The sequence below is a fragment of the Falco peregrinus genome, chromosome 1, assembly GCF_023634155.1.
Source record: "Falco peregrinus isolate bFalPer1 chromosome 1, bFalPer1.pri, whole genome shotgun sequence".
NCBI lineage: Eukaryota > Metazoa > Chordata > Aves > Falconiformes > Falconidae > Falco > Falco peregrinus.
In genome coordinates, this window is record NC_073721.1 from 35,845,260 (window position 1) to 35,865,000 (window position 19,741).

Here is a 19,741-nt window from a genome sequence, read left to right on the forward strand (position 1 = left end):
TGCATAGTTCAGAGGTTTTGCTTTTCAGTGTCTCATTACTGAACAAGAGGGACAGGCTGGCAGGTATGCTTATTTAAATTTATAATTTATGCTTTAATTTCTCTTGATCTAGAACAGTTTTCCCACTGCTGTTGCGGTCTTATTTCAGAAGTAAGATGTAAGGCAATGGCAAAAGAAACAAACAAAGCAAAATACTCTCAAACAAGAAACCCTTTATGCTGGCTCCGATCCACTTTGTGTGAAGGATGATTTACATTATATGTAGTATTTAGTTGCTACTGAACTAGAAAAATTAGATGACTTGTGATTGTCTAGGGGAAGAAAGCAAACCAATGACACAGAATAATCAGCATTCTAGTTTTTATGAGCAAAAATAGTGTGACGAGAAATATAAAGAAGGACTTGACCCCTTCCCTCACTGCCAATTTTCTTTCCATCCAGAAAGAATCTATTGGCATGTTGATGATGTGTGTTCTATTGTGGTGTTTCTGGTTTATTACAGCACTGTTTTTTCTCTTGTAGGTTAACAGAACCGTCTGGATATTTAACAGATGGACCAATAAATTATAAATATAAAACTAAATGTACCTGGTTAATTGAAGGATAGTAAGTATTTATTTTCATAGCTTAAATTTTCTGACAGGTTGGTACTGTGTATTTGAGATCTAAAGGACTACTCAAGTTGAAACTGCATCTGGACACAATATAAACAGTTTTTGGGTTTTTTTTTGTTTGTTTTGGTTTTGTTTAAATGTTATAAAGATTAAAAAAAAAAATACTATCGAAGTAGGATTTTTCAGGATTGCTCAATGTTGGCCAAATTCCATTCCCATTCAAACTGCTGGCAAAAGTTAGGCTGACGTTGGAATTTGGCCAGTGCTGCAAGCTCTCAAAACCCTGTGGTAAATTTGTTGCCCATTTGAGTAACTCTACATAAGTTCCAAATGTGGTTATGGAATCCTATTATTTACCTCATTATCTTACACATTTATCTTCTTTATCTCATAAGTGATAAATCAGAAATAGCTTTGAGTACAGAATTCTTCAGTCTAATGACAATTATTCATTTACATGTTACTCAAAAGTTAGTGCTTCTGTAAAGTATTTTATTTTCTATTCTAGTTTTCCTTGTGTACTTAATTTTAAAATCATATTGTGCCCACAGTTTGTGCAGTTTAGATGTCTTGTGTCTGTTGCTAATTTTTCAGTTTATGCAGCACAGAAACACACAGACATGCACAAAGAAATAATGCGATATATGCACTAATACAGCTAACTGTTAAAGGCTCAAATTTGTTAAATTTCATCGGGACGTTTTCCACCAGCCTATGGGTTGTGATTCTGCTGAAGAATTTAGTTAGGTCTGCGTTCTACTAGTGTTCTAGAATAAAATTGCCTGCTTCTGTGTTTCCGTATTGTCATAATCTGTTACCTTCCATGTCTGCTCTGTCACCATAGTTCGGTAATGATCTATCTGACCTATTTTTGGTATGCTAATACACAAATAATATTTTAAGCACAACAGCAAAGTAGTTACGGGTAGTTTGCAAAATCTTTTAAGTAGCAGCTTCAGTATCTAGATGACTAAGCTATAGCTGAATATGTTTATGGTATAGGTAAGCAACTTTTTTCCCCAAGCTAGCTCAGGAATATTTGCACTGCACTACACTATGCTAAAGTGGAAACATGCCTCAGGACTGTATGCAAACTCTCCTTTGAAGCTGGTCTTCGCTCTGTTCCTCCTCTTTGCAGGAGATGGTAGAGTGGGTAGCTGGAGGAAACAATATGCTGCACAGTATGTGGAAGAGTAACATAACGCAAAATGTCAACACACAAGGAAGCCACATATGTATAAAATACTCTCAAAAAATGAACAAAGAGCTTTCTCCAAATGATCTTTCACAAAAAACCCCAAAAACAAACCACCACCCAAAAACCCCAACCATGTTTTCCAAACTGACAAACCGCATTCAAGCCTGTTGGGGGAGCGCGGTGGGAATAAAATGAAATAAAAGAAAATAATCAGTATGTTGCATGGAATGTATTTAGGAGTCTGCTAGTTTTGTTATATGAGAAAATTCCCTTTTCAAAAACCTTACTATCCCTATCTGCATCTCTACGAAAACCTGGTGAAATGTGACTCCCAGGTGTTGGGGAGAGGGAAGGAAAAAAAAATACCTTGCACTAATATTGCTTGCTATTTTTCATTTTTTTAAAAGATTTTTATTTTCAGTAACTAGTATAATACTGGAATGAGGATGTCTAGGTGATTTTGTCTTGAAAGACACTTTGAACCTTATAGTACTGACATTGCAAAGTAAAACTAGTATATTAAAACGGGGTATTTTAATTGCTCTAAATCTATGGTTCTGGATACTGATAAAACCTAGTGAACTTAAATCTCTTGTTAAATTTAGGTATTATTAGACTTGGACAAAGATGTTGTTTTTAAAGTTTTCTAAGATAGTGAAATATTTGCTTGCCCTAAATTTTGTTATTTAACTCTTTGGAATGTTTAGTTAGTGCTCAAAATGTTTTAATAGAATTATACTGGCATTATCAATTTTGTTGCAAGTTCTTATGAGCTCAGTACTTCTGTAAATAATGTTACATCAATGTTCTTTTTTTTTTTTTTTTTTTCAGCCCAAATGCAATACTAAGATTGAGATTTAATCACTTTGCCACAGAATGTAGTTGGGATCATATGTATGTTTATGATGGAGATTCAATATATGCACCTTTAATAGCTGTATTTAGGTGAGTTTATTTATTGGCCTTTTAGTCCAAGAAGTCATGTATGAACAGTTTTAGTTTGCAGGGGAAAAAATAACATTGGAGGCTTTAATTTGTTTAGTAGCTTGCTTTTGTTAATATTGTGGGAGCTTGTATGTAAAGTTATATTAGAATAAATTGCAAGACACTCCTCTTTTTTTTTTTTTTTTTTAATTAGGTGATCATAGCATAAATCCTTTATGTGGCTTGTACTTACTGCTGAGAGTGCATGGAGTGTTAATGCTCATAGGCAGGCAATCAGAAATGTATTTACCGGTCCCTTCCAATACTGACTCCTGAGTTTTAATGCGTATTAAATGTGGCACTGGCCAATAGTGATCCTGCTTAAGGGAGAGTTGCAGTCTGTGACTCGGGCAAAGCTGCACTGTGTGTAAAGTATAAAAAAAAAAAAAGTCACTAAATGCCTTCTAAGTTTCTGTATGAAGAATGAAGAGACTTGTTCAGGACATTTGATGCAAAGGCTATCTTAAGCACTGATCTTGTAACATATTTCCTTAGATTACTAAACTGGATATCGTTGTGACTAAGTCATAGAGGGTAAAATTATCAAGTTCTTCAAAGTCCTGGAGGAGAGCTCAAATTTTGCTATCAACTGAAATGATGGAATTTTTCCTTTTTTATGTTATCATTGCTTGTAAGAATTGCTACGCAACTAAATCTTTTCTCTAATATTTGTTGTCTAGAATCATAGTATTAGTTTGTAGCAAGGTTTAGAAATAAACATAAAATGAACAACAATAAACAGCAAGCATAGCAACAAATACTGAATAAAGACTACTTATTTGCATTTCGAATGGCAATAAACCATTGAGGTTACGAATTAGGTCCATACACTGCATTTCTTATGCGTCCAAGAGAGAAAAAACAGGTCATGTGATTTTTATCATTTTTTCCTCCATTCCTGGACTTTGCCAAAATATTTTGGTTTGTTTATTCCTACCCTGCTGTTAAAACTTTAGGAAGCATTCCAGAAAGAATATTCTGTACAAGTGGGCTGTAGTTTATTAGAGAGAAGGCAGAGGAGCCTAATCCTCTGAAGTCAGTAGAAGTTTTATCTTGGGATATCTATTGAATGCAAAGCTATCTTTTAAAAAAAGAAATACATGAACCAAACAGAAACTGTACGTATATACACATGTGCTCTGTGGGGCAGAAACGGTATGTAACTTTGTGTTATGAAATACTGATCACGCTGCTGGAGTTCTAGAAACACTAATTGCATAAATGACAGTGCTTTCTCCTATGGGAACAAAGCTCAGGCCATCCCTCTTTCCTGCCCAACTACAGCAATATACACCTTTTTTCATGATTCTCCTGAATAGTTACAAAATTGCTTGGCTGGTTTTTGTTTTCCCCAGATTTGTTAAATTTGTTGAGCTGTTATTCAGGAACCTGGGGTGTAGCATGAATGGAAGGAAAGAGGAGGTTCCTCTTCCTGTGTTTTTAACTTCAAAAGTCTTTCAGTTTATTGATTGTTAACGTTTTCCCTAGGATTCATATAACTTTTAATTTATATTTGTGATGTGGCACTGGTTTATGCAGGTGATCCTTTTTCTCACTATTTTAATATATTGCTTGTTTTTCCTACTTCAATCTTTAATTAAGACTAATGTTTTTACATAATTCTGAAGTTTTAAAGAGTATTTTATTTTCCATTGAAAATTAACTTTCCATGGAAGTTACTTAATTATCATACTTTCCAGGTCTGTAATTCTTTAATAACATAAACTTCTAAAGGTGCAAATATTATGTAGAAATAGAATTTGTGCTGAATGACAGTGAGTGTTGACCACCTGTCTGAAACATTTATATATTTTTCCAAAGTTAAAATAGGTTTTAACAAATAGACTGATAATGCATGCACCCTCAGAATAATCTGATATGAAATTTTTCATTACTGTGTGAGGGAGGAGGTGTTTGTTTTGGGTTTTTTTTCTGGAAAACCCTACCTTACCTTGCAGAGGTATGGACAAGTTTTATACACATTTTGTTATTTGGTTTTTAAAAATAAGTTTGAAAATGAGTTTTATGTTTTATGACTTACCTTGTCTTTATAATTAACAACCAGAATAGCTAACTCCTGCTTTAATGTTTTGTTAAAATTTTTTTCTTCTCCTAAAGACTGATTAAAAACATTATTCTCATTTTCTCTTCCAGTGGTCTAATAGTCCCTGAAGTGCGTGGAAATGAAACTGTTCCTGAAGTAGTTACTACATCTGGCTATGCATTGCTACACTTTTTTAGCGATGCTGCTTATAACCTAACTGGATTTAACATTTTTTACTCGTAAGTATTTTTTGAAAAGTAATTACTTTGTTATTTGGCCTATCATTTCTTTCAGGAGAATGGCAAACCCAGGGAAAATGTTTATCTATGAATTTTATTAACAGTGTAAGAGTTATACTTTGTGGTATGTTTCTAAACCCAGGGAGCTGGGGTTGTAATGAGTTGTCATTAAGGTACTAGTGGGGGAAAAAAAAGAAAATGAGATAAAATACATTATTCTGAGTGAAACCACATGGCCATTCCAACAGTATGTTTTCCTTATGCCATAAGGAACTAGAATGTATCCCTTCCAGTATTTATCCAACACATGTAGTTGTCATATGGAATTGAAGGGAGATTGTATCTGCTGTCACTTCTCTTGAACTAGGATCATCTGTTGCTTGATTCTTCTTGCTGAATATATTTCTATGGCTTTTGAAATCTTTGCTGAAGTCCTGCTTTTATTTTTGTGCCAGCCACAAGGTTTTTATTCCATTTTTTCTCTGCTTCTCAGGTACTTTCACCTCCTATTTTCCATCTTGATCTCCATTCTGCCTTCATAATTCTTACCTGCACTGTCTTTTAGTTTCTCTAATGGCAAAGTCTATTTGGATACAACTATGCTTGCTTTCCTCCAGTCTGCTTTTCTGTGTCAGCAGCTCTGAAGCTGGATCTGATGGACCGGAGCCTTTTCCTCCTTACATGCACCAAGGGTTAATTGCAACTTCTGTCTTATTTGGGATGTGCTTGTGGCACATAATTCAATGTCTGTTCATACTGGGTACTTTGGTTCGAGGGGATTACTTGGTCCTGTTGGACCTGTTCCTCCATGTGATGGTTTTCCCATGATTGAAGATATTCTTGTTCCTTTCTTTTAATTCCTTCAGATTCTGAAATACCAATTTTTGAGATGTGGTGGCCAGCCCTGCACTTCAAATGTGGAAGTGTATGTAGTATTTTTGTCATATTCTTTATGAATTTAAAAGTCCTATTTGTGCTTCTGACCATAGCTTTGCTCTTGGCAGAGATCTCTGTTAAATTGTCTATGGAAAGATTGTTTCAGTAATTCACAGCGTTTTTGCCTACTTTTTACCAGGTAATAAATAACTATTCAGAGTTTGGGAAACCTCACTAACTTGTTGTTTGGGAAATGGCAACCTAGAAGGCTGAGTATTTCTAATTTTTGTCAGTTGACGTCAGTGAAATCCAGTCGCCTGGCAGACTTCTCTACCATAATTAGATACATTTTTCAGTTATCCTTGAAGCTTTTATTGAACTTTTTTTATTTGTCTTGGGAGCAAATGGCAACATAACATGGCATTCTTAAGAAGTGAATGTATGTGTTCTGCATTCTTTTATGACTTGGTAATGTGCATGCTACATATCATTACCTATTTTTTCTGGAAGATTTAAAATAAATGAAAAAAAACCTGCCAGTTTTTAATTCCATTACATGTAACTCACACAATTTTATGTACTCTTTTCTTCTGTTTCTTCTATTGCAACAAATAATTTTAAATTTTTTTAAAAAGAGTCAACAGTAACTGGTTTTATGCTGAAGTACCTATGATTGCTTTATGCGGCTGCATTAATGTTCTGTCTGTCACTGATATGTTGCACTCTGCTTCTGTTACCCTTTTTCTTCCTTGGTTTGATAAAAACTTCTCTGGGGTTAACTTGATCTTTGACTTCACCTTGACGGACCACTCATATTCCTTTATTTTGGGGAAGACAGAAGCACAGCATCTGGGACCGAGATGCCGTGCCAGTTGCAAACAATAGTTACTGCAGAACTCTCTTGAGTATGTTTTATGTTCCTTGGAATCGGGCAACCTGCTTCCAACTCTGCCGATTCAGTTTTTCTCATTCTGTTTGAATCCTTAATGAAACTTTTGGAGTAGGAATATGTCTACTTTTAAACTGGTGTGTTTATGACTGTAAAGACTTACTGTTCATGTTCTTTCAGAACACTGTTCCTGTCATGTCAGGGGGAGAGGTTCCTCACAGCTGTGGTATACAGCAGTTAATGCAGTCATCAACGATTTTCATGTGATGTGTGTTACTAGGCAAAACACCTGGGACATTTGCAGTTCAAACATGGAATTTTCTTTTTCAGTAGTGTAACAGAATCAGTCGTCTGAGGTGTGAGTCTTTAGAAAATGAAAAAAATGTTTTTAGGCTGTCCTACCACAACTGTGTTTGGCCGAAGGCCAGGAATGAGCAATGCCTCTCTAACTTCTTCAGTTCTTTCTTCGCTTAGAAAGAGCAAGGAAGGCTATGAAATGGTATCCAGCTCTCACATCTACAGGGAGCAGTCTGTGTTATGATCAGGGGTTTGAAATAACAGTTTATGCTGAGTTTCAACCCAACCCTTTCCTGTAAGTCATCAGAAAAGCTTTCAAAACCTTTTAGGACTTCATCAGGTGCATACTGCCTGAGATTCTGTTCATGGAAACTCTTGGACCCACATACTTCAATGTTCTCAATCCCTCCTCATCTCCAAGGAATTGCCTGCGTTTCTGGAACTCGTTTGCATGATTTTGCAGTCTGCTTGCCTGTGATCTCAGTGTTTGGTAGGGTGTATCACAGAAATGCTAACTCCCATAACAGTCACAGACTTCTTTCAGCCTAATCTTTCCTCTTCTTGCATCTCTGACTGTGGCGTTAAGGTGGTTTTATTATTAAAGATTAAAAGCATGAAGTGTTACTTGTAAGTAGTTTCAGGTACTTTCATTTTTCCTTACTCAGTTTTTCCAATTTTATTGCCCTTGGATGTTAGACATACTCTTTTGTAGCATGGACCAAAGCCATGCAGGAAAACCCTTTAACTGTATGTCTGTGGTAGAAAGTTTAAGGGTTACTGTTCACGGTCACTTCCAGTGTGGATGTTCCTAGAGATGGAGCTTTTGGAGGGACTGACTAGAGCGCTAATACTAGAACATAGGAGAAAAAAAAAGATAGTGATCTGTCTAGACAGGGTCTGTCCTGCTTAATGTCAATACTTCCTGTTAAAATAAAAGATGTTTGTGATCATGACTGCGTGGTTGAACACCTTTTCGCTCACTTGCCTGTAAATTCATCATTAAACTTGTGTTTTCTCAGTATATAGAGGGTTTTTTCCCCAGAGAAAAATAGTCAGATAAAACCACTGTCATCATCACTTGGCTTGTCATTTCCCTTATTTTACATATTTTTTCCAGAATTAATTCTTGTCCTAATAACTGCTCAGAACATGGAAAGTGTACAACCAGTGTGTCCATACCAAGCCGGGTATACTGTGAGTGTGACAAGTATTGGAAAGGAGAAGCCTGTGATATTCCCTATTGTAAAGCCAACTGTGGCAGTCCAGATCATGGGTACTGTGATTTGACAGGCGAGAAGCTGTGTGTTTGCAATGATAGCTGGCAAGGTAAGGTTTTGTTATTTGGAATCAAATTAATCTTTAAAAAAGAACTGCTTTTAGTGCATTCCATCTAGTATACCTATTAGGATCTTTAAAGAATAAATGTAAATGAAAAAATAATTTCTGGAGTAAATTTTCATCTGGACGTACTACACATGTATAATGTCAGAAGAGGCTTACAGCTCTGATATTTTCTGTCTGAAGATGCTGTAGAAATATTTGGCCTGAACTTTCTTGTGGTGGACATTAAGTTTTTTTTTGAAATTAATGATCGGAGAAAATAAAAAAAAAAAATTGAAAAAATAAAAAAAATGAAGGGTTCCGAGCACTTCTGAAGACTAAGTTCCTCCATAGCCTAACTTCCTCTTCCATGTGCTTTATCCTGTTATGCAAGAAATACCATTTATTTCAGTGGAACCAAATATATAGTAAGGTACTACCCAGTAAAACTGAACACTATATCTGCTGCTCTTTTTGGTTGAGTTTGGATTCACGCATAAATGACCTGTATCTCAGTGTAGTCATTTCTTTAATGTCTAGACAGATTTGATTTTCCTCCCCCCTCTCTTAATGTCACATGATCCCATCATGTTTTTAGTGCTTCCTGAAGTAGGTGTTCACTGTCTGGTCTTCTGTTCTGTATTAGTTGTATAGCTTCTCAATGAAAAATGAAGGTAAGCTGTTTTGTTACGATGGTACAAGAATGTCTATGTGGACACATACTTTGGAGTAATGGATGTACTGTAAGCATGTGCTGTAGTTTTTCTTCTAGTATCGTAAATAATTGTTTCTTATTAAAGATCAATTATTTAAGATCCTAAATGTTTAATTCACTTACTGTAACGATGCTAGATGTTTGTGAATGTTTACTTTTTATCCTTTACCACTGCTATTAAATGTCTCAATTGGATTAGCTAGCTATGCGTTGAAATTGCCATTCTTCTCTTAAAATCAATACTAAAATAGCCCCACATTATTTAGTTACATGCCCTCTTCCCATTACTTCCTGTGTCTGCATTTGTTTTATTGCTGTTTCTTTTTGCATGTCCAAGGAGATGACTTCTTTTACTGGTATTAGCTGTCACACCTATTAGAACAAAGACACTATGAAATTTAATACATTTCTTAATAATTAATGAAGTTGTTCATTAAAAGGCAGTCAGTGCACCCACAGAAAGGAAGCGGGTTAGCAATATGGTCATTGAATGGAAATGGTGCAGTCTTGCTACTAAGTCCTTTACAACCTTCCATGATTGTGGTGTATAAAAAAAGATCCAGAAAGCTTAATCTTTGTAAGGCAGTTGTGAATAGAACTTGCAGCAAGAGTTACACCCTTTCATTTGTGCATTACGTCTTTGCCATTTCAGATAGCTGTGTAAGAAATGGGGAAAAGTCACAAATCTTTGGAAAAGCTTTTTAGGCTATACCTTCATTTACAATGCTACAATCTTCAGCAGAGGTTTTGAGCGTGAAATAAAATTAGAAGTCTAACTTTGATTGTTAGTATCTTCTTTTCATCTAGCATTTCTATGCATGCTAGCTTCCTGTTGTTTCCTACAGTGAGTAAGATTATATAGAGATAACTTGCTTCATTGTTCCTTGGTTTTTCACTGATCCTACATAGAATTCAATTCAGTTATGTTTTCATTCTGTGACAGATGAGCTGGCTTGGGTACATAATTGTTTTTCTTTATTAATTACAAAACAATACCAAACCTTTCCTTGAGTTTTCCAGGTGACTACCTGCTTCTCTGTTCTATTTATTTATTTGCATCCATATACTCTATATTTTCAAAACAGACATATGTGGGTTATTTGCAATGCTGGAATCAAAAATGTTTTTACTTATCTTACTACTCTTGCTGTCTACCAAGTTTTTCTTCTGTTTGGTAATTCAAATAAAGTGTCTAAAGTAGGGTCTTGGTTTCTATGGTTTTTTGAAGATAGTTTTATGTTTTTTTTAACTTTTTTTTACATTTTGGGATTTTGATTGTTAATTCCATATATTAAAAAACCTGATTGAACTGCATTGATTGAGAATGTACAGTAAATAAAATCCATGGTTCAGGACATTAAAAAAAAAAAAAAAAAAAAAGGCCTTTCACATTTTACCCTGCATAGGGTTTCTTTCTTTTACAATGCTGCCATCTTGTGGATGCTGCGAAAGGAGCATCTTTGAAGAAAATGTAAGAATCTGAGGAAGATTTAAGAGGTATTCTGAGGAAAGAGAACACTGTGCTCTTTGGGAGAGAATAACGGTTTTGAGTGAAAAGTAGGGTCCTCTCGTTATTAGATAAATTTTGTGGAAGAAGGATATTGCACTTATTTCCAGCTAGCCGCTAGCTGTACAAATATAAAATGAAGTCATGGAATAAAAACTTTTAGACTTGGAAAGCAAATAATAACCATTTTATTTTTATCAAAACATACATTTTAACAAAAATATACCTGTTAAATGTACTTCTTGTTATTTTTTAATAATGCCAATAATGTTAATAATATTAAATGTTTCTGAGATGGTTGGTCTTGTAAGTATATACAGGAAAAAAAAATCTAGTGTTTACTTGAAATCTGGTAAACTAAAAATATTCAGGCAACATAAGTGGCTGAAGTTTTTCCAGAAGAGTGATTGTTGTTATGGGTACTACATCATATTATGCTGTCCCATTACTGGTTAATCTGTCTTGATCTTCTAAAGCAGAATACATTGATGCCTGCTGATGCAGGCAGTGAATGTAACTCAGGGAGGAAAAAAAGATGCCTTAACACTACCAACTTGATCTCTTTTTCTTTGCTAGGCACAGGGGAAAAAATCACGGGCACATGGCTGTGAAACATGGTGGCTTTTGTGCTATTTGAACTAAGAAGTTGAAAAAGACATTTTATCGAAAGATGTTACCTTTTGCTGAATGTTGAATTGTAGAATCATTGAGGTTGGAGAAGACCTTAAAGATTCTCAAGTCCATCCTTCATCCAGAAATCCCAAGTCCATCGCTAAACCATATCCCTAAGCACTACACCTATACATTTTCTTACATACTTCCAGGGATGGTGATTCCACCACCTCCCTGGCCAGCCTGTTCCAATGCTTGACTACCCTTTCAGTGAAGAAATTTTTCCTCATACCCAATCTAAACCTCCCTGAGGCCATTTCCTCTTGCTCTATCACTTGTTATCTTGGAGAAGAGACAGACCCCCACCTGCCTGCAACCTCCTTTCAGGTGGCTGTAGAGAGCAATAAGGTCCCCCCTGAGCCTCCTTTTCTCCAGGTTAAATGCCCCCAGTTCCCTCAGCCACTCCTCACCAGCCTTGTGCTCCAGCCCCTGCCCCAGCCCCGCTGCCCGGCTCTGGACACGCTGCAGCCCCTCCATGTCCCTCTTGTCGTGCGGGGCCCAGAACTGAGCCCAGGGTTCGAGGGGTGGCCCCACCAGTGCCGAGTACAGGGGGACGGTCACTGTCCTGGTCCTGCTGGCCACACTATTTCAGATACAAGCCAGGGTGCTGTTGGCCCCCTTGCCCCCCTGGGCACCCTGCTGGCTCCTGCCCAGCCGGCCGTCAGCCAGCCCCCCCAGGCCCTTTCCCCCCAGGCAGCTCCCAGCCCCCTGTCCCAGCCCGCAGCGCTGCCTGGGGCTGGTGTGACCCACGGGCAGGGCCCGGCACTGAGCCTGGTTGAACCTCATGCAGGTGGCCCCGGCACATCAGCCTGGCCCGCTGGGGAACAGGTGTTTTACAGCCAGCAAGTTCTCTTTGATGCCAGGGACGCTGTCTGGGATTGTTGGGCTGTAAATAAGAACCAGAGATTTCCGAACAGTCAACTTTTGTCATGGGCTTGACAATTCAGGATAACTGGAAAGATTGTAAAAAGTTCCACGTTTTTTAAAAAGTGGACTATCTCTGGGCATACTGAAAATGTTGCTAACTACTATGAATGTGTGGAATGCTTTTAAAAAGTAATGTTATAGGTCTTGTTGATAGATGTGTTCTCAAATTTCTTCAGGAAGCTTGACATAATACTATGTAAAGGATATAACTAGCCTGCAACATATCAAATAGGTTAGAAACTGTTTTACAGAAGGAATTCAAAATATAGCTACCTGTAAAATATGCAGTAGCCAAGTGCTTAATTGGAGATTATTCCAGTGACCAATTTTTGTCTGATGTTAAACAACATTTTTTCCTTAATAACAGATCTTGATTACTACATACAACTTTTTCTGGTGAAGTTTTCTGTTAGGTTAATATGATTCACTGTGTGGTAAATAAAGGAAGATAGTCTCATTTTAATGAGCTATAAATCATCCAGTTCGAAGTAGTAATTTAGAAAATCTTTTTTTAATACGACTTAATGTAAAGTGATCTGGTAGTAAAGACTGCATGCTGTGTCAGCGAAAGAAAGGCTGTCTTAGGAAGCAGCGATTGTTAGAAGACTTGCAAATCACTGTAGGTGAGAATTTTCATGAGGAATTTGGAGTAGAGAGGAAGTGACCCTTTCTGTATGATAGGCGTCTGAGAGACAATATTGGATTATAGCGCCCACGTTGGGGGTGAGCCTGTTAGGGAGGGAGTATGACTCAAGCCATGCCACTAAATTGACATGCTCACTAGGAAGCGATCTTGTGATGGGGAGATTAAGGAGTTAGTGGTGAGTAATGCTTGGTGGGAGTCCTCACCGAGAGCTCCTGCACAGGTACCATCTACTTCCTCTCCCTTGTCCAGTGGGATGTAGGGATGCTCTTGGTGCTGGTACCTTTCGTACTGGGTGCAGGCATGAAAAAGAAGAGTTGAAGACTATTGAATTTAAGAGAAACTTTATCGGTACTTTGGTCACTGAATATCAGTACTGCAAGCAAGACGGGGATCTGCTAGGGAGGAATTACAAGGTGCATTTACTTTAATCTTTAAGAGGATCAGTAGGGTTCCTTCAAAGCAAATCTGGTTCTCCACATGTACTTTGTTTTGGATTATGTTGTGAGGTGGTTTGAAAACAAGGAACTGCATTCCTTGTAAACGGAACTACATCAGAAGATGAGCTCCAGAGCTGCACGTAATGCACGGCAGCCACAAACAGGTGTTCAGTCCTAGGGATCAGATCTAGTCCAAAGATAAAACACCAGTAAAAATTCTGAAAAGTGTATAGTTAGTTGTTTCTCCCCACAAATCTACTTCTAGCAAATAGAGATGTAGTGGAAGACCAGATTCTGAAATCAAACTAATTAACTTTGAAATATGTCTGTTGGCAATTAAGGCAGCTTCAATTTTATAATAGCTCTCTAGGGAAAAATGAGCCTTTATGTAAGGAGAAAAGTAAATGATGAAAGTATAAAAGGAGTGCTATGACTGCTGCAGTGTAAAATTCAGTATTTTGTCTTGCTCATTATTATGGTGTTAGAATAAACACAGTCTTGAGTGTGGCCAGAGCTACGATGTCAATGTGTGTCTATACTTGACTTAGATTGTCCTTAAAGGACTAGCTAGAGTTGAGTTCGTTCCCACTGCTTCAGTGGAAGGCTTTGAAGTCATACTTTCTTGTTTGGCTCACTTTATTCCTCGATGCTGAGATCTGGCAAAGCTGTGCTTGTGTCGTGGTGGTTTATTGAAACCAATGGCAGAGGTTTGAGATGTGAGCTGAGGCAGTGACAGGTGAAATGCAGCACTGGAAAGAGCTTGTGCCAAATGCTGAGAAGTCCGAAATTTAAGGTTTTGGCCCGTTGTGCCTGGATGTAATTGAACAGAAAGCATACAAGTATGTGCATTCAGAGAAGAGGACCTATGATGTAACATTCAATTTGGACAAGCCTGTTTTTGGAAAGAAAAAAATTCGACACAGGTGTCTTATAACTGTTCTGCCCTGTGATAATGCCCTCTTGGTCTAGATTTTACTTTTCACATCTTCTCCTGACCAAGCATGAATTCAGTCAGAAGAAACTGCAGATTTACAGACTGGGAGGTGTCTTGTTAAAAATATGTATATCAATATTATATATGCACATAAAAACAGAAGCCCAAGGAGTCCTTTCCTCCCCCAATTTTAAGTTAAAATCCAATTTCTCCACTCCATATTTGAGAATTTCATTATGCGTATCACAGAAATGAGAGTTGTCTAAGGAAATTTTGCATATACCGAATTCATAGGAAGGAATTAGCTTAACGTGAATTGTTATTTCATATATACTGGAAACATGTTCTTCAGTTTTATGCTCAGATTGAATTTAATAATTTTTCAAGCATCCTTGGAGGACTTTGTGCAATCTGTTAGCAAAATATAGCTATCATAATTGGAAATTTAGTGTCTGAAAATTGTGTGGGAAAATGTAAGTAGCCTTACTGCAAAAGAAAGAACATCACAGTTAGATGAGAAGCCAACTTCAGTTTTTAAATACCTTTGTAGTGTCATCTGGTGTTTAGTGAAAGCAGATTTAGTAAAATTTATTCAATTAATTTCAATAAATGATTCGCTGCATTAAAATTGTTTGAAAATACTTTGTACATGCAATTAGGCTGAGATCTAGAAAGGGAATCCCTTACTGTTTGTGAGTTTTAATGAAAAATGTATTTATGTCCTTCTAAATATTTATTTAGAATGCATGCTTGTAAATGTAGCAAAGTAGAACATGCGAACACCTGAATAAACTAATGAACAAAAGCAGGACTAGGTCCTGAACACAAGAAGGAGCTAGATAGTGCTGATCTCCCTGATAAGGGAAGATATTAAATTTAGTTCATTAGCTATAGCACCTTTATTTAAGAATAGTAAGTGACTCAGGCTGCTCAGATCTCGTTAGCCTGATTTCAGCAGTGCATATGGTTCTAGACCGTAACTTGAAGAAAGAAAAAAACATATGGTGTGATTGAATAGTGAAACAGCTGAAATGTGGATTTTCATGTGTAGTTAATACTAAAATAATTTGTAAGGAAAGTGACAAGAAAATGTGAAATATTTTCTCTGAAACTCAGCATTTGATGGTAGGAAATCATTAAAAGTCAGGGAATACATAAGGGAACAGTAAGGGGAATGCAGCTTCTTAATTGTGAAATATGAGTGGGTGTGCTGAACAAGTAACAGGATGGAAAGATACCAGTACTACTTAAAGACTGATCTTGGGACTGATCTTGTTACATAATTTTTATAATCTACTCATAAGACTGTTAATGAAATCTGATAATATAATGATGGGAGTTTCATTAAATATGAAGGAGGATCAGAACATCCTGCAAAAAAGGGTTTGAGTAATGTGTAGGTTGCAATTACTCCAGTATAAATTGTAAATTCATACATTTAGGGACTGAGTATTAAGAATTTGTTTTTTAATCTTGGATTGAAGTATGGAAGGTGACATGGGATAACACTTCCTTGCCTATCTTAATTAAAATATGAACTAATTCATATTCTGATTTTTGTATGCTGTACAAACTATAGACTGTAAAGTGTCAAGTGCGCTAGTAGGATGATCAGTCACAGAATCTACATGAAAACATTAGTACTATACTTCATTTTTGTTACTACACTTCTATGAATGCAAATTGAAACAGGCTCAGAGGGCGAGCCATTAAGATGCTGAGGGCTATGGAAGATACTAACAGAGCGTGGTTTGTTAAAACTAATGAAATGAAGGCTGGGAGGCCATAGCATTGCTGTTTGTAAACATTTGTGGGGTGTATAGACAGACCAGCTCTTGAGGTCTGGTGATAATTGGGCTAAACTGGTTATCAGTACATCTGGCTTGAAGGTTGGAAGTGGACTTTTGACAGAGCAATGAAGTTCTCTGAAACTTGTTAGCAGAAATATTAGAGCTTGATATCCATTAACAAGGAGTCTCAAAATCTGTAATCCAGTGGGTACTGTCAGCTACTGCTAATCTGAAAGGTCCCTGTTTCTTTTACTAAGTATGAAGCAAAACATGTTTTTGTTCAATACTATAATAAATTTCACGCAGCACCTACCAAACAGTGTACTTGTGCTCAGTCATGAAAGACTAGGAAAGCTTTGCATGCAACGTGCTTCCAGTAAAGGCTGCTGTGGCATCAGCCCTTATTCTTCTGTACCAGCCTAGCTGGTCTGAGGTTTGAGACCTGAAATCAAACAGTTAAAGGGTGCTGTTGAGTCCTGTGCACTGTTGACAGGCTGCAGATGACAGGCAGTGCAGCCCTTCGGGCTTGCCTGCTCAGACTGACCCTGCAGATTCCCCAAGGCCGGATTGTCCTTGGATTATCCACTCTTCCTGGCTGAGGAAAGAAATGGCACTGAATAATAGCAACCAGATGGCATTCAAGAACTGCATCAGCCTGTGTGCGTTAGGATTTCTCACTGCTTCATTCATGGAGGAGGCTGAGTCCTGGCACAGCTTGCTACTGTGCTGCTTTAGATGGAGACCTGTCCAGGACCTCTCTGTCTATCCTTAAGTCTCATTTGGAGCAAGATTATTTGCAGGAGGGAGCAAATAATTACATCCTGTACGGAGGTTGCGGAGCTGTGCAGTGAGAGTGTAACAGCACACCTACTATTAGAATGCTGGTGAGCCATTCTTGAACAACATCTATCTTTTCATTTACAGAGCAACTTTATATTATTATGTAGTTACTATCTCATCTCTTTCCTGTAAAAAAGGCGATTTACTGCTTAGTAAAACTTCCAATGGAATTTTTATTGAAAGTATATTCAGATATATTATCTTTTCTCAAAATATTTCTCATAATATCAAATTCATTATCATATGAAGATTTTGTTGGGTACTTGAGAATAATAAGATTTGGTTTGTATTTGTGGTGGCTGAAAAATTGTGTTAAAGCAATAATTCTCAACTCAAACGATCAGGTATTAGATACAGAGTAAATAACAAATTATTTAAATGCTTTGATTAGGTTGTATGAAAAACAGGACTGTGACACTCATATTCAACACATGAATACTTTTGTTTTTTTTTCCTGTGATCCCGAAGGAGAAGGGATTAAGGTTGAAGACAGTAGATGATGTTTTCTCATTAGGTGGGAATTGATCTTATGACTTGAACTACTGGAACAGATTTTTGCTTTGGCAGTTCATTACACTCTTCAATAAATAGAAATTAGATCCTCTCTCTTGTGTTGTCTGTGTAAATCGCTTTTTTTAAACCTATAGAATTTTTTCCCACCTTTGAGGATAATGTTATTGACTTCCAGCTCAGGTTTATGAAGTTGTTTGCTGTTTTTAAAGCTTCAGCCCCCTGCCCCCCATCAGTGGATTGAGTGACACAGTAGGAAGATAAGAAACAAATTCAATTTTAAATAAATGAAGAAAAATAATTTTTGCATAGAAATAATAAAACACATTTTTCATTATCTTTGTTCTGCAGCTCTCCATTGCATGAAAGGTGTGTATTTAGTAATAGTGATTTTTCTCAAGAGAAAATGTATTTATGCTGATATAAAGGTGATATTTCATGCTATATGTATTTCAGTAGGAAATCAGTAAACTGGATTTGTATGTCCTACATTTACCATTGCCTTTGTAAGGCAATAACAAACCACTTGCTCTTTAAATGATGTTTCAGTAGGAGTCAGTATTCTGTTGCTTTGGTTTTTTTCAACTATATGCTCCATTTTTGTATTGATTGATACATATTGAGATAAATCTATGAATGTTTTACACTTTAACTGCAGAGGCTGTCCTGGTGATGCAGTCTTACTTGTGTTGGTACAACCATGTGTACTTGGGCAAGGTGAAACATGTAAGGGAAAGCATCCAGATTAAAAGTTAGCCTGGCTAAAAATAAAAGCAATTTTTAACTTGTATGCATTCCCTTGTCTGGTTCATGGAGTAGCCATGTGAAAACCGGTGCCAGTAGCAATGATAGCTGAAGAGTAAGCAGTGAGGGGAGGACAGCTGTGCCTCTTCTGGTCACAGTGTCAACTGATGTCGCTTCAGTGTGTTTGTGCATCATGCACAGGGTATTGATGTATTCTTTAAGAGAACCTGCTGCTTTCAAGCTCCTGAGTTCAGGTGTGTCTTCTCAGAATGTGTCCTTCCTCTATGCCAGAACAAGACCTGAGTACAGGGTGTTTCTCCTTTCTGTCTCACCTTTCCTGTCACTCAGTGCAGACCAGAAATGAAGCACTGAAGCTGTAAGAAACTTGTCTGACATTCTTTCAATCACTGATCCGATTAACAATATCGTTAAGATTTTTGCATTGTTAACTTATAGAAAAAAAAAATTGCTTATCCTCATTTTAATACAGTCAATGTAATCTAAATATATTTTGGATTTGCTATATGAATTCTTGTGGTTCCCTGTCTCCGGCAATGAGAACCTGAAGTCAATTGGCATGTGAATAGTTTGTGTGTTTTGTTATTTGCCACTAGGCGGCACTGTTGACCACGACATGTCTGTGCAGGAACGGTAGCTGTAATAACAGACATAAATATGTTCTCATTTTATCACTGGAGGCACAGCTTTCATAATTCTAAGCTCTTCTCTGATCAAAGAATGCTGAATCAATTGTTTCTTTTTAAGCAATCTTAGATTCAAATTGTTTCCTCCAGTGATTTACCAAATCAGAATCTTGCTGAGGTTACAATTCTACTACTGTATCTATTATTAATGCTCAAGAAATAATACACTCAATTGTTCATACTCTCATTAGACCTCATTCAAATACCGTTAATCTTTTCTGGGTAGAAGGTATAATGAACAATGGGAACTGAGTGCCTCCATCATTTAATGAATGGAAGGTAATTCAGATACAAGTGGATATCGTTCTTCTATAAAGTACTAGGAAAAGTTGACACCTAGTTAGGTACAGATTAGATGCCTGGTTGTTTAATTGTAACATGCTATCCCCAAAATGATAATACACATTGGAAAAATGTAATCTTGTCCCCACCCCCAAAAGATAATGCGCTTTACAATTATGAAACTGATGTAAATTACTTATTTAGTTCATTTAGTAAATTTCAGCAGCTCTCTCTTCTAAATGCTTATCTAGTGTCTCCTTGACTCACTGTAAAACTTTGCATCCAGAGCATCCTTTGTCAGGAGAGCATCCTTAGCACAGAGACCTGATAGTTTTTACGTGAGGAGCTACCTCCTCTTGTTTCTTTTGAACGTGGCTTCTTCAAGCTACATTTGATAAATCTTGGTTTTATATTCAGAAAGCCTGGTAGATTCTTCATACCCATCCTATGTCACTCACTTTATAGTCATTTATCACTCACTTCCAAATTTTCTTTATTTCCAAGGAAAACATTCTTAGCCATCTCAGTTGTTCCAGTTACAGAAGCCACTGAATTCCTTTGAACATCTTTGT

The 19,741-nt window shown here is 36.9% G+C and overlaps 1 protein-coding gene across 2 annotated transcripts in view; it reads left to right on the top strand.

The window, feature by feature from the left end:
- The window catches only part of ATRNL1 (attractin like 1), a 524,489-nt gene that overhangs the window by 43,250 nt on the left and 461,498 nt on the right, over positions 1-19,741 (top strand). For both annotated transcript variants that reach the window (XM_055791879.1, XM_055791872.1), the window contains exons 2-5: positions 523-606; positions 2,644-2,757; positions 4,951-5,079; positions 8,259-8,467. In XM_055791879.1, coding sequence (XP_055647854.1) covers positions 523-606; positions 2,644-2,757; positions 4,951-5,079; positions 8,259-8,467 — 536 coding nt within the window. The remainder of the gene's footprint in view (positions 1-522; positions 607-2,643; positions 2,758-4,950; positions 5,080-8,258; positions 8,468-19,741) is intronic.